A 15180-nucleotide genomic window follows, 5' to 3' on the forward strand; every position below is an offset into this window, starting at 1 on the left:
CTGGATAGCTTCTGGGGGTTTCCCAGCCCAGGGCCCAAGGGCTATATTGGTTCACACGATGTCCATTTGAACTCTGAACTTCGCCTACCTGCATGCTGGAAGTTACTCCGTTGTAGAATAAGAATAAGAAATCACTGATTGATCGTTCCATTGCGTGTGACACTGTGATACCAAATAGAGGTGTAATTCAGATGGACTTTTATGGCGCTGTGTTTTCTCCTGTAAGCATCATCCATGTGATGTTCCTGGTTTTGTAGCCACAGATCTGGAGCCCAGACCGAGACTTTAAATACAATTCATGAATTACACATCTGCAGACCCTCAGTCATACCTTTGGTCCGTCAAAGCCTTCTCCTATAGGACCCTTCTCTCCTTGGACGCCCTGTGGCCCTTGAGGCCCCTGTGAAACACAAACAAAGAAATCAACCAATGGTGAACAGACTTGAATAGGCATAGACTCCATAGACAGCTACATGAAAACACATTTCACTGAGTCATTTATGAGTATTCATACAGATTTTACCCATATTCAATGGTGCAATTGGCATCGTGAACATCCTAAACGGAGTATGCGTACATTGTGGCCGTGCTAACTCACCGGTAGTCCAGGTTCCCCTAAGCCAGGTGGTCCCGGAGGCCCCAGTCGCCCCTGGAACCCCACATCACCCTGCAGAGAGAGTGGAACACCCGCGAGGTGAGATACAACAGGTGGTTGGGGGGAAATGTAATTACCTCATTTTCCAAAACAATGGGATGATGGAGGGATACCTTGGGTCCAGGAAGCCCGATCCCAGTTTCTCCTTGGATTCCAGGTGGCCCAGAAAGTCCCCTCTCACCCTATAAAACACACACAAGCACACACACGTAACCATGCAGGAACAGACACACACACACTTCAGTATCCAGGAAAATCATATCAAAAAGTGTTTGGCGCAACAACATACATCTGTGTCTCTCCCTCCTTCTCCTCCACTATGTGCCAATAAGAGCAGAACTGTTTTAATGAGGTGACATCATTTCCTTTGAATTCCTCTTATCTCTAACCTCACACCACCTCCATCCCTAACCCAGTCATTACCTCACCACCACGCACACCACATACACCAATACACACACACCACACAAAATCACGCACACCACCACACACACTGACCTCACACCTTTACTTTTCCCCCCTCACACATCTTCCATCAATCAAATTCCACCGGCTAGCACTAGGTGTTCTGAAACTCCTTGAAAATTCCCTCATAGTCAAATCATTATTGTTAAAAGCCATTATTCAAATAGTAATTATTCTGTAATTATTGGGACAGTGAATCATTTCTTCCTCTTTTGGGTCTATCCTCCAAAAGTTTGGATCTGAAATCAAACAATGACTATGAGGTTAAAGTGCAGACTGTCAGCTTTAGTTTGAGGGTATTATCATCCATATCAGGTGAACCGTTTAGAAACAACAGTACTTTTTGTACATAGTCCCCCCATGAGAAAGTTACATATGCACAAATATCATACCTCCCAAAAATGCTAACCTTCCCTGTTATTGTAATGGTGAGAGGTTAGCATGTCTTGGGGTTATGATATTTGTGCCTCTGTAACTTTGTCACTCATCATTATTCATGATTCATTCAGAATGATCCGTAATCATGGTAGCATCCACATGAATGTAGAAGTGTTTAGAAACATATTCTATTCTTATTTACAATAAAAGTGACTCCAAAATTACACAATACATTATTTACCATTCATTTCTATTGGGCACAAAATAATCTGAAACACAACCAAAACAAAGAGCAAATGCATCCAACAAAATTTGTAGAGTTATAAGCTTGATGTAGTCATTACGTGCTATGAATATGGGACCAAATACTAAACTTTTTAGTCCCAATACTTTTGGTCTCCTAAAATGGGGGGACTATGTGCAAAAAGTGCTGTAGTTTCTAAACGGTTCACCCGATATGAGTGAAAATACCCTCAATTTAAAGCTGACTGTCTGCACTTTAACCTCATCGTCACCGTTCGATTTCAAATCCAAACTATTGAAGTATAGATCCACAAGAAGAAAAAATGCTTCACTGTCCCAATAATTATGGATGGTTTCGTAATAGCTGTAAATCAACGGGCTGTTCTACGATAATGAAGATAGTGCTAGAAGGGGAGAGTGATATCTCAGTGCGTAGGCTAGTGTACATACCACACATTTTTTCTCTGCCCTTTCTAACATGTCGGGGGAAGCTAAATGTCAGACATTAGTCTGGCATTCATTTGATCTTGGATGACAGTCAAACAAGCAACATTAACATTCTTTCAAAACAATTAAGCCTCAGAACACTTGACTGGGAGTATGGCCCATGTCAGACTTGGCAGTAGTGTTGCTGGGAGAAATTTGAAAAACAAACTGACAAGATAATAACATGATTATAATCCCTCGAAGGGTCTGTGGTGTTCGTGCAATGACGGATGATACTTAGCAAATAATGTAACCATTCAAAACATTAAAGCCAGGCACACTTGGTCAATCGTCTGGCGTCTGCTTTTGGGCCCCACTTGAATCTGTCTGTCTGTAGCTCTGGTCCAGGGCGTGACGTGAATCTTGCTGAAGGCTCAGCATCAGCAAGCCGCACGGAACACCCTGGACCAGAGCTAGTCAGTCTACTCAGTGGGACTGATACCAGGGTAGTAGTCCTTGAGACCGGTCTCGGTCTCGAGTCTGGTCTCGGGACCACATATTGAGTGTCTCGGTCTTGTCTCGGTGTTGGATACATTTGTACTCCATCTTGACTCAGAGTAAAAAAACGTATAATTTAACAGCTTCCATTCAGTCAGCCATAAAACCCCTTCGCCAGACCAAATACACTGCTCAAAAAAATTAAGGGAACACTTAAACAACACAATGTAACTCCAAGTCAATGTCACTCCATCCACCAACGCCACGTTGCACCACAGACTGTCCAGGAGTTGGCGGATGCTTTAGTCCAGGTCTGGGAGGAGATCCCATGGAGACCATCCGCCACCTCATCAGGAGCATGCCCAGGCGTTTTAGGGAGGTCATACAGGCACGTGGAGGCCACACACACTACTGAGCCTCATTTTGACTTGTTTTAAGGACATTACATCAAAGTTGGATCAGCCTGTAGTGTGGTTTTCCACTTTAATTTTGAGTGTGACTCCAAATCCAGACCTCCATGGGTTGATAAATTTATTTCCATTTGATAATTTGTGTGATTTTGTTGTCAGCACATTCAACTATGTAAAGAAAAAAGTATTTAATAAGATTATTTCATTCATTCAGATCTAGGATGTGTTATTTTAGTGTTCCCTTAATTTTTTTGAGCAGTGTATATACAGTCCTTTCTTGAAACATTAATATCTTAATAGTCTATTTGCGCAGTGGCAAACCTATTGGACCTAGGGCAGTGTGTGACATTTACATTACATTTAGTCATTTAGCAGACACTCTTATCCAGAGCGACTTACAGTTAGTGAGTGCATACATATTATTATTATTATTTTTTTTTTCATACTGGCCCCACCGTGGGAATCGAACCCACAACCCTGGCGTTGCAAACGCCATGCTCTACCAACTGAGCTACATCCCTGCCGGCCATTCCCTCCCCTACCCTGAACGACGCTGGGCCAATTGTGCGCCGCCCCATGGGTCTCCCGGTCACGGCCGGCTACGACAGAGCCTGGATTCGAACCAGGATCTCTAGTGGCACAGCTAGCACTGTGATGCAGTGCCTTAGACCACTGTGCCACTCGGGAGACGTGTGACATGCTCGTGATTCTGAAAAGACAACAACCATAATTCCAGCGCACTCATATAGCAGAGTGCACTTTTTGTAAAACACAACGGGCCAGTGGTGTAGTGGAGGCTATAGGCAGGTACTGTATGATCTGTATATCCACATTCTTTTCAGTGGGCACTGCGTATACTCACTTCTTAATCCCCACTGATGCGTATCAAAGTAGTGTAGTAGAGGTATACGACTTATCAAGGATGTAGTACAATAGAGAAATCCTACACAAAGTAGTCTACACAATCGCAAAGCATGTGAAATATACTCACATACGCGCCGCACACATAGCCTAGTTTCAGCGGAATATCATCTACATGCAGCAAGAGTGTGCAGCTCTCAACTGGTTGTCACATGGAGCAGCTCACAGAAGAATGATATCGGTAGCCGGTAGGGTAGGAAAGTCGTTTCAATTCATGGTATCTTGCAGTAAATTCTAACTAAGGCAACGTTGGGTATGCAAACCAGGTATTGAAAAAGTTTGGTCCGAAGTGTTGGTTAGTAGGCTATTTGTGATGCGCAATTGTCATCATGTGCTGTTTGCATCAGGGGCATAGGCATGAGTACAGGTCCACCCACTGAGGAGCCAGGCCCTTCCAGGCCCAGTGGCATGTATTCATGGATGCCAAGGGAAGCCAGGCTTCCTCAAATATTTGACCAATAAATTTTTTTTAATGATAAAATCATGTATCTTTCGTCTCTCTCTGTGTTTTCATAATTTTCCGTCAATTCACAAGTGGCTGAATCTCACCGGAGAAATCATACGAGGGAGGGAAACAGCGCCCCTCTGTCTCAGTATGTGTAGCCCATGAATCTAATTCTGTCTGGACCAAAAGAGTATAACATTTTGCCGCTGTACCATTTCAATGATAGATGCCAGCAAGCGTTTGGCCTCCCTTGATAAAAAAAATTGCTGAGCTCAACTGTGGGTTGTCCAGGTGCAGCAAAACGCCCCCCAAAGGAGGCCATTTTGGATTTGGCTTTAGACCAATAAAATAAATTCCTTTGCAAAACGTCATTTTCAGAAAAACTGTTTCTGGTTTGCTTGTGTTGATGTCCTGCAGAAGCTAGATTGCTATATCGGCCCTTTCGTAAGCCATGGATGGAGATGGGGATTTGGACTTATGGTTTTGACTTAATTCTCTGCACAGGCCAATTCTGATCTAACCATAAATTAATATGTTGTGCCACTGGCCTGAGACGATTTAAGTTCAATATGTAGACTAGATTTAGCCTAGTAGGCTCACGTTAACTAGCTAGCTAACTTAGCTGGTTCATTGTTGTCCATGCAAGGAGGTCAGGCTAGCAAGCATTTTAGCTAGGTAGCATATGACAACAAAAGCTAAAAGTGTACTGTATGACAGAGCCATAGACTGTTTTGCTAACATGAAAGAGAGGAAGATGGCATTGGCGTTCAACTAGTCTACAAGTTGTGTGAGTCAAAAAACGTTTTTACTTGCACACACACACACACACACACACACACAGAGAAATCAGAACCATGGACCGCCACATGATATTATCTTTCTATGAAATTGCGGTTCCGTTTTTAATATGAGTGCTGGACCAAGCAGCAAGAAACAGAAAATCTACCACTTTCACAGTGAGTGGGAGGAAGATAATTTTTTCCCCACAACAAATTCAAAATGTGTGTGTCTGATCTGCCATTCAAACATAGCTCTTGCTAAGAAGGGAAATGTCGAGAGGCATTTCAAAACTGTTCACAAGAAATATGAAAGTGACTTTCCAGCTAAAAGTGAACTACGTAATAGAAAACTTTTGGAACCTTATCGTGGAGGAAAAATATCCAAACATGAGAAAAGTTGCCATGTACTTGACAGCATTTTTTTGATCTACCTACCTTTGCGAGTCAGCATTTTCAGACATGAAGATCATCAAGTCAAAATACCGGTCCACTCTATCAGATCTGAACACCTGGACACCTGCTTGAGGCTAGCAATCAGTAGCTACAACCCAGACTATGCAAAGCTTGCTGACAGCATACAGTGCAAATCATCCAATCAATAAGGTGAAATGTTACTTAATATTGGCGCGTTAGGAAGAGGTTGGAAAAAGTAGATCCTATGTAACTAAAGTCTGGGCACCCCTGGTCTAAAGAATCAATATGTTGTTCTGATATATGAACATAGAAATACTCATTATTATGGTGGCGATTTGACAAAATTACAATCATGGCGTGGAATTGGACTTGCATTTTTCTGGTCTCGGTCTTGACTCGGTCTTGGACTCCTTGTTCCCCTCCCGGTCTCGGTCTTGACACGGTCTCGCCCCCCCTCCGGTCTTGGTCTTGACTTGGACTCGATTTGCTCCGGTCTTGAATCGGTCTCGCTTTAGGTGGTCTCGAACACAACACTGACTGATACTATAAAATCAATGACGTGACTGCCCTTTTCCTCAACCATGAACCCAAGAAACCAAAGACCTGATCCAAACCAGATTCCATACACCCAGACAGAATTGATGTAGTCCAGCCAATAAACTGCAATCTAGTTCTCCGTATAGATTTGAGATAGAAGGTCACCTTTGATCAATGGGTTGAAACTAATCAATGGGTTCTAGCACTGACTCAGTGAATAGACACACAAGACAGACTAGTCAGTCAGTCAGTCATAAAGTAGTTGCTTTCTCTTCCATCCTAAGGGCAGATGTGGTTCCTCTAATGAATGGGTTTCTGTGAGTGACACTCTGTTAATTGAAAGTTATTGGATTTTGTGAAATAAAACTCACTTTTTTCCCTGTGAGACCCTCAGGCCCGGCATCGCCATGTGGACCAGGTAACCCCTGTGAGAAGACAGAATAAAGTACTCTACAAATGTACAGGTATACAAACACAATTGAGTTTGAAACTTAGAGGACAGCTTGAAGGACATGTTTTACTTAGATAGTGAACTGGGGTCTGTCAGTGACTAATCATTAAAACTACCTAGCTTGTGACAGTCTTAACAAAGATGGCCGACATAGAGGATTCTATAACAGAGGCTCACCTGTAGCCCTCTGTTTCCCCTGGTGCCAACTGGCCCCTCAGGCCCCTGGAGAAGGAGGGGGTCAGTCAGTTGATGTCAAAACATGACAAACAAACATATGAGGTACAGTCAACACATAGTAGTATGGGTTTCATACTGTCTGCATTCATCAGTGCAACATCATAGCCCAGACAAACAAAAACTAGCCAGCAACACAAAAGGTTGGCTAAAGTATAAACAGACTGGTATGTACTGACACTGAGGTTAAACACATAAAATACCATTAACAAAAATACACTGCAGCTCCCATTCATAAAGCTAAAGAAGACACTTTGACCCAACGGCTTCTTGCCACTGTAACACCTTGTGACGTTTTGCTTTGAGGTTTTGTCTATTGATCCCTTAGGTCAGGGGTGTCAAACTCATTTAGCTAATTATTTAATAGAATAGTATTTTTACTCAAACCACCCGTGGGCGGATTGGACCCCCTCGCTGGCCGGATCCGGCACGCAGGCCGTATGTTTGACACCCCTGCCTTAGGTCCTCGGGTGGGGTGGGATCAGGATGGGGGTTGTAACTTAATTTTGTTTGTATGTATTCATGTTTTCTGACAATTATTATTACTAAATAAAAAATCATTTGAGGACAAAAACAAAACAAAAAGACACTGTACCCTGTCTCCTTTGATTCCAGGCATGCCACATTCTCCTCTCTCCCCCTACATGGAAAATGAGGTAGGTACATTGTGTTATATTTACTAAATACTCGGACACCCAGAGGGATATTGATCTGGAGATTCATACTCTACCTGCTCTCCTTTGTAGCCTGGCTTGCCCTGAGTATAAACAACACAATGTTGATTAGCGAGGAGACAGTGATCAAAACATTGTCACAGACCACAAAACAGAATCCTTGTTTTTATACTTAGCAATACTGTGTTGTTGAAGTCTGTGTCAATAGCTGTGTACATTCATCTAATAATATAACAGCAGGTGTTTAGGGTATGTTCTCTGTTCTGACCTCTTCCCCATCTCGACCAGGAAGTCCACTGAGCCCACTCTCACCCTGTAAGAAAGAGAGAATTAAGGTTTTGAAAACAGAATGACAGACTGACTGGAAGAAGACACACACAGGCAAAGCAAAACACCAATACCTTCGATCCTTTAACACCTGGGTTCCCATCATCTCCAGAATTACCCTTCTTGCCCTGTGGAGGGAAGGGAAATCACATCAGCATGGTATGGAGAGAAAAATCTCCTTTGTGGTGTGTGGTGTGTGTGTATTCCTCAACAGCATCTGATCAGTGTGTGGCAGCTGCTTCTGGTTTGAGAAACTGCTCTTTTGGGCCATTAAAGGATAATGGCGGTGATTACTATGTACAGGCCCTTATACTAAGGAAGTACATCAAAGTACATCCAGTGGGGTTTCCTGGTTTTGACCTCCTAGATTGTGATACTCTACAATGTCTGGTCACCAAGGGAACAGTCTACCGTAGTAATTGTCAGTTAGGTGAAAGACTACAATTACCTATTTACTGGTGTGGATATCGTGACTGGCTTTGACTCCAAAAAACTCAAGCATCTTTATTAGATAACCCGGAAACCATTTTTATGTAACCTCAGATTTTCCCAAGCCAATATCTGTACCAGCTTGCTGATCATAAAGTGAAGTAGGAATGTTAAGAATTTGCTACACTATCACTGCTTCAGGGAAGCATAATATGAATCGCCTCTAACCACACAAATCACTAAAGCCTACCAAAGCCCCCCAGTTATCTCCAGTGTAAGCATCAAGGCAGCCTTTGTGTGTTGGCGCTGTACTGTCCATCAATTTGGAAGCAATCATCCATTAAAGGATGTTCAGTTCAAAGGGGGCTGTGATCTCGATGTATTGATGTCGAGGGGAGCTTGAGGGTGATGTTGGTCACATTCAGACACTTACCGAAAGGCCAATGGGTCCCCTCTCTCCCTTCTCACACGCACACTTCAGGGCCAGAGGACACTTCAACCACAGGGACACAACATAGGAGGTCAGACAGGAGTTCAGACTCCTAAAGAGGAGAGTTCATTGAATAATGTGTGAAAAGGCTGCAGTGTATCAAGATTAGTAGGCATAGATAACTGGGACTTACCCCCTCATCAGCCAACTCCGTCTGTGAAATGAGAAAAACAAATCATTGGTCAAAATGTAGTCTGCTTCATATTTATTCTACACTTATCTCAGTGACTGTTGTTAGGACATTCCACTCGGCACAGAAGTCAGATCAATGTCTAGTTTTGATTTAAATTTGGTTGTCAACTAACGTGAATTCAACATGAAATCAACAAATGTCACCATGTCATTTGATTTAGGTTAAAAGTTGGGTGAAAAAAAGACAATTCCCTTACGTTGATGAATTTGTGCAAATCCAGTCAGTTTTCCATGTTAATTCAACATCATCACATATAATTATTTTGTTAAAATGATGTGGAAACAACGTTGATTCAACCAGTTTTTGCCCAGTGGGTCCTTTCCCTCATTTTGGCGATGGATTGCTAATGTTTGCTTATGTTTATTCATGTTGCTAGCGATTTCAATCACATTCCCACTGTCAGACATCTCTCACACTGTTTTTACAGAAGATTAAGCATGAGTAGCCTAGCTTTAACGTTTAACAACATTTAGTAGAGTTTAAAGTTACATTGTATCACCGACGTGTAGGCTACACCGTCGTGGATTGTTTGTGGACTGTTTAATGTTGATTGACCTGTTTAGGTGAATTTTCTATTATCCCAGTGATATGGGGTTGGGCATTTAACCTGTTTAATTTGCTAATTTCAGGAGAGTTTAGGCTGGAGTGACAAGTTATCCCAGGGCTCTCTAAACTCAGCTGTGTGACTAGTTTGTGAATAGTTCTTGTCAGTCCATCTCAACCTCTGCCTCCAGCTCACTGTACAAGTCTACTACAACCTCCAGCACCTGATCCTGTCAGCTGGAGGCCTAATCCTAAAAAAAAACTTGTACAAAAATTATCCTTTTGCCCAAAACCTGTTTTTCTCAACACGTTAATGCTTTTTTTAACTGGACATGAAAGCCAGCCCACATTCTATATGGAGGGGAAATGGTCGGAATTCCACAGAAACAAATACAAACCACATGCAATGGTCAATATAACTTCTCAGAGCATCCAAAGTATATTTCCACTTGCAGAGAAGCGTCTGAAGCCGCCACAGAAGGTCTGTTTATTCTTACTGTGAGAGGATTGGAATTGAACCCACCAGAGAAGCATACAAGAGATAAAAGACAAGCTAACAGGACAGACAGCCTTATGACATACAGATGCTGCCTGAAACAGGATGAAAGACTCTGTGTTGACTGGGTCCTATTGGGTACCTGAATGCAACTCGAACCAGTCCATATGGTTCTAGCAGTAGAGCGCGTAGCTAATGCAAGTGCTGCTGGTTAATGTGGATTTGATGACCAGATTTTCTTGATCATGTTTTGATGTCTAACACCTGCGTCAACAATTGGTTTAGTAGTCGAGTGGTGTGCGTGAGACTCGTTGAGCTATTCAGCCATGCATGCATGATCTTGCTGAGCTCCCTTCTTACTGCACACAGCAGTTTTCCACAAAGAGTTTTAACGTAGAACATATGTTATAGTTAAACAGGTCCTGAACTCACATTGTGTCTCTAGGCCCACTGTACTGTTTCATGCCCTAATTAGTCTTCTTGGAAAGACATCAAAGGGTTAATTTCCCTTCCTACTTATACCTGAGGTTTCAGTTAAAAATAATGTGGTTAAAGTAGATCGAACCACCAGAATGGTTCCCAACAAAATGCCTTAGAAACACCAGCCAAGGGATACAGTCAAGAATAGTAATTTCTGCATTTCCAATGTCAAGTGAAGACTAAATAAGGTGCTAGAGCGATAACAGTGTGATTATAAAGGTACTGTGTCTGTGATGACAGAGGGGACCAAATCACCAGGAACTATGACAACAACTTAGTTGAAACCACACAGGATGCCCCCAAAAAGTATCAAATATTCTTAGCCCTAGACTGTTATGAGATGCTTAAACACTAAATATACGAGTCCTCTCCAACCGGCAAAGAAAAAGCATGCAAGTCTTGACATGAGTAAGCCTACATAATATTGTGTAACCCAGATATATTTGTATCCATTTCTTCTGAACACATTTTCAAGGCCCAGCTTGTTGTATACATGGTAATATCCAAAGAGTGATTAGCAAACTATGGCCCGCGGCCGCCCTGTTTTGACAAAGCCTGATTTGTCATTCTGATGGTGAATGCCAATTCCCAAGAGGGAGGAGTCCACACAGATTTTAAATGCCCTACCAGTTATACATCCATGAGACAGATGCAGCAAACTAGAGAGACTTTTTCTCTAGACACCTGAAAAATGTGGACTCAAGATTTCGGAATTTAAATCTCAACAAACTACAACCTGAACCATATGATAAAACGTGATAACGTTGCACTTACGATCTCTTTGATGACCTTGTCCACGATGCTCCTGTCCTGAAGGTTATGGAGGTAGCGACTTGCTGGGGAGCTGGCCAGCTGGCGGAGCTGTGCCACGTTAGGGGCGTCATTGGCCGCGGGCGTGATGCCCACCATGAAGAACTTCACGCCCTGGTTATTGGCATCGGCCACGGCAGAGAAGATGTCTGGGTTCTTGGGGTGGGCGATGCCGTCCGTCAGCAGTATGGCCACCCTGATGCTCCCCTGCCCTGACTCCTCCATGTAGATCTTGGTCAGGTTGGTGATGGCGTAGGTGGTGTAGGTGCCGTGGCCGATGTAGACGATGGGCGCAATGCGAGCCTTGAAGTTGGCCACCCCGCTCCACTGCTTGAAGGTCTGCTCGACGATCACATGGCTGCTGAACTGCAGGAGGGCGGCTCGTGAGCTGAGAGCCCGGCCCGTCTGGAGCTTGACCCCCTGCAGGCGTTCAACCACATCTATGGCGAACTTCTTCTCCTGGGCGTGGTTGTCCTTGGCGCTCTCCGAGCTGTCCACCAGGAAGGCTAGCTCCAGGCCACAGTCCTTGTACAAAAGTGCTAAGAATATGAAATTGTTTTAACCAATTGTTCATTTATCATGTACCGTGCACATTACACAAGAGCTAGCTAGCTACTGCTAATTTGTCGGTCTTTGGTTGGCAGAGGGCAGAGCTGGGGTCAATCCTATTTCAAAGCAGGAGATCCGACGTGGGTCAAACTGGGTACTTTCTCAATTCCAGCGCTAACACCAAAGAAGGGTAATTCATTCGTTCATTCATCATGTACTCAGAGAGAAGATTGAATCCAGGAATGGTCTGATATGATTTATTGATCAAGATGGAAGTGAAGCTTGGAGGGGCGCCATGACTTGAATTGTGAACTGATGTTCCTGATTCCTGTCTGATATCTAAAAGGCTCTAGGAGACATGACTCACACGAGGCATCCTAACCTACTATCTTTTTCAAGGAGCGAGGGCACAGATCCAATATAAACCGGAAATAAATCATATTTATGTTCAAAGAAACGTGTCCGAGAGAATGTGCCCGGGGATACCCAGCTCTTGAGGGAATAAAACGTTCAAGGAACAGAACAGTTGCCATGGAGATGGATGGGTTTCTAAACCTGGCTGTGAGAGATTTAAAAGAAAATGTGGATCCCATCTTCTGCCAATGACTCTTTAAAATGAGATGATTGGAAGTTTTTCTTGTAGCCACACATTTTTCCAGTGATGGAAGCTTTACCTATGTATTTTCTGAAGTGAAGATATCATATCAATTCTAGCCAACACTACGTCTCAGAAAAGCTTTTCTGTGTCTCTCCTTTCAAATGAATAAATACTTTTTTGACTCTTACATTGGCCATTCTTGGGTATGACGTTGGTTGTCAGTCGTTTGTTCTTGGCTGTCCTGCCCACGGTTCTCTCGTCATATGGGCCATAGTCATCCTGAGCCCAGAGACTGTGGAGTCTACAGAGCAGCAAGAACCAGTACAGAGAGGGGGACATCACCACCTGTTCTCCTCCTCTGAGAGAGAGAGAGAGAGAGAGAGAGAGAGAGAGAGAGAGAGAGAGAGAGAGAAACAGCAGATTCAGCTTGTGTTTAGGTAGAAACTTGTCTCACATGAAAATCTGCACACCAGCACAGAGGCGCAAAAGTCCACCATTGATTGAGACCCATAACCTGTATCATTGTAACTTGATTCTGCACATACTCACGATACAGTGCTGCAGGCTCAGGTCTCCAATATAGTGTTCAGTGTACAGCACAGTGTTCAGGACAGGGAAAGGTGAACATGAGAGAAAGAGAGAATGAGAGGGAGCAATAAAGGCTGAAGAAAAAGTAAGACAGTTTCAGGTGTTGTTCTGGTTAAGTTCCACTTATACTCCTGCTCTGGTCCTGCTCCTGTGGTGGTGATGGTGTCCAGTCTGCAGGATCGGAGCTGGTCAGCTCAGGGAGGATGTCTGCAGTACGGCAGCAGTGACGGGAGAGTCTGCGGAGGGCTGTGCTCTGGCTCACACTGGGTTCCCTGAGGTCTCTTTAGCTGCAGCCATCCTCACACAGACACGGTGAGTACAGGAAAGGCAGAACCAGCCCCCTTTCACTCACAGCCACTCCATGTTTGGAGAGGGGTGGGGCAGGGAGCTCTCGAGGGGCAAGTCAAAGCTGGGGGTGAAATGTTATTTTTATAATAGTTTTCGTGTTTTTTTTATCAATGGGGGTTGCCATGGCACCTCTGGGCTGTAATAACACAAATACATGTTATTAAAACTATAGTGGGAGTCAGTTCATGGGCCTTTGTCCGTTCTTGTTTGTTGCCTTGTAGCTTTTAGTCCTCTGTAGCTCAGCTGGTAGAGCACGGCGCTTGTAACGCCAAGGTAGTGGGTTCGATCCCCGGGACCACCCATACACAAAAATGTATGCACGCACGACTGTAAGTCGCTTTGGATAAAAGCGTCTGCTAAATGGCATATTATTATTATTATTATTATTATTTTACTACTATCCACCGGTGCTCCGGGGTATATTCCCATTTCTGCCCCATATTGACCTGATGTCTCATTCTGGGAATAATAGCTTCCGGAAGCCTCACTCACAGAACAAATCAGAGCTTTTTGGAAGGAGACTGGTAGAGATTTCCTTCTAGGGCTCTAGGCAGCACACCTTGCTAGCACAGTTTGCCATGATTCACATTCGTATGAAGGCACTAGCCTTTGGCTGCCGCTGCAGGGGGTGAGGCAAAACTATACAATGTTTAGAAGAAGAAATATCTGTAGCTGCTCCTCCAGAGAATTGAACACTTCAACAATCAGTTTCAGTTCACAAAACCCCGTTCACCTTGTCTTTATGGATTAGCATTTTTATATAGGAAAATATATATTTTTAAACTTTTGATTCACTCCACTGTCAGATAAAAAATAAAATATATCAGGAATATAGAGCTAATACAAGGGTACTGAAAATCCAAACCCATTTCCCTGGCCGCCAGACTTCTGGCCGCCAGAAAGAGAATCATGCAGCTCTGCTCCAGCTGTGCACTTGGTGGTGACAGCGCGTTCTTTCTAAACCTGGAGGCAAAAAGCATCAGAGGTGAGCTGCCACTCAATAATGCTGTCATGAGAAATAGGCCTGCTCAAATCTGGTTCAGATACCTCCCCCTTTCATGGTGAGGCAAATAAAACATGGCGAGGATCTCGCTGACACTTCTTAGATGGTGCTGATCAGCCCAAAGGAATCTCTGCTCAGTTCAATTCAACCATCAAGCGACTATAATGTTTCACAGTTCGGTTCATTTCAAGTTTAATTCATGCTTGATGACAAGATGGTGATCTGACGTCTTTTCCCAGCAGGATGTACAAATCGTGTGGTACATGTACACCTGCACAGTAAATTGAAAAGGAGTTTGACAAGGACATAAATTCACCTTTTCCTGATAGCTGATGATATGATTTTGACATAAAGTCAAGCAACCAGGTGGATAAAATCATCAATCTATAGCATCTCTGTACATTCTCAACCCACACTTAATCCAATTCACAATGTGCTTGCAACCTGTACAGAGTTGGAGTTCTCTTTGATTTCCTAGCATGTTAGAACTTAATGTAGGGATGTCCCAAGGACCCCAGATAGCACTAACCTATCCAGAACGTGTCTGTGAAAGGTCAAAGGTCACCTGTAGATCGTCTCTCATCAAAGTGGTCATGTCACGGACTGTACGCAGTACAAGCTGCTTTCATTATGATGAATGGCAGACGTGTCGGCTGATACCGCCTCGAACATTGGTGAAGAAGAGCATGAAACAGCCGGTGAAGGATTTCCAGAGAGGTGTGGCAAACACATGAAAACATAAATTGTGTTTGACAGGGAAAGTTGGATGTTGTAGCATCCAATGTAGAGCAGTGTC

The 15180-nt window shown here is 43.5% G+C and overlaps 1 protein-coding gene across 2 annotated transcripts in view; it reads right to left on the reverse strand.

The window, feature by feature from the left end:
• LOC121558110 (collagen alpha-1(XXVIII) chain) overlaps positions 1-13389 on the reverse strand; it is a 25927-nt gene extending 12538 nt beyond the window's left edge. The window contains exons 1-14 of one of the 2 annotated variants that reach the window (XM_045225528.1): positions 12995-13389; positions 12634-12803; positions 11263-11837; positions 8910-8930; positions 8720-8779; positions 7932-7985; positions 7799-7843; positions 7587-7613; positions 7452-7496; positions 6800-6844; positions 6543-6596; positions 769-837; positions 599-667; positions 332-400 (exon numbers count right to left, since the gene is read on the reverse strand). In XM_045225528.1, the coding sequence (XP_045081463.1) occupies positions 332-400; positions 599-667; positions 769-837; positions 6543-6596; positions 6800-6844; positions 7452-7496; positions 7587-7613; positions 7799-7843; positions 7932-7985; positions 8720-8779; positions 8910-8930; positions 11263-11837; positions 12634-12784 (1284 nt within the window). In that variant the 5' untranslated portion in view covers positions 12785-12803; positions 12995-13389. The remainder of the gene's footprint in view (positions 1-331; positions 401-598; positions 668-768; positions 838-6542; positions 6597-6799; positions 6845-7451; positions 7497-7586; positions 7614-7798; positions 7844-7931; positions 7986-8719; positions 8780-8909; positions 8931-11262; positions 11838-12633; positions 12804-12994) is intronic. The other variant, XM_045225527.1, reaches the window with a different exon arrangement.
• Positions 13390-15180: the final 1791 nt, after the last annotated feature.

The sequence above is a fragment of the Coregonus clupeaformis genome, chromosome 16, assembly GCF_020615455.1.
Source record: "Coregonus clupeaformis isolate EN_2021a chromosome 16, ASM2061545v1, whole genome shotgun sequence".
In the NCBI taxonomy this organism is placed as follows: domain Eukaryota; kingdom Metazoa; phylum Chordata; class Actinopteri; order Salmoniformes; family Salmonidae; genus Coregonus; species Coregonus clupeaformis.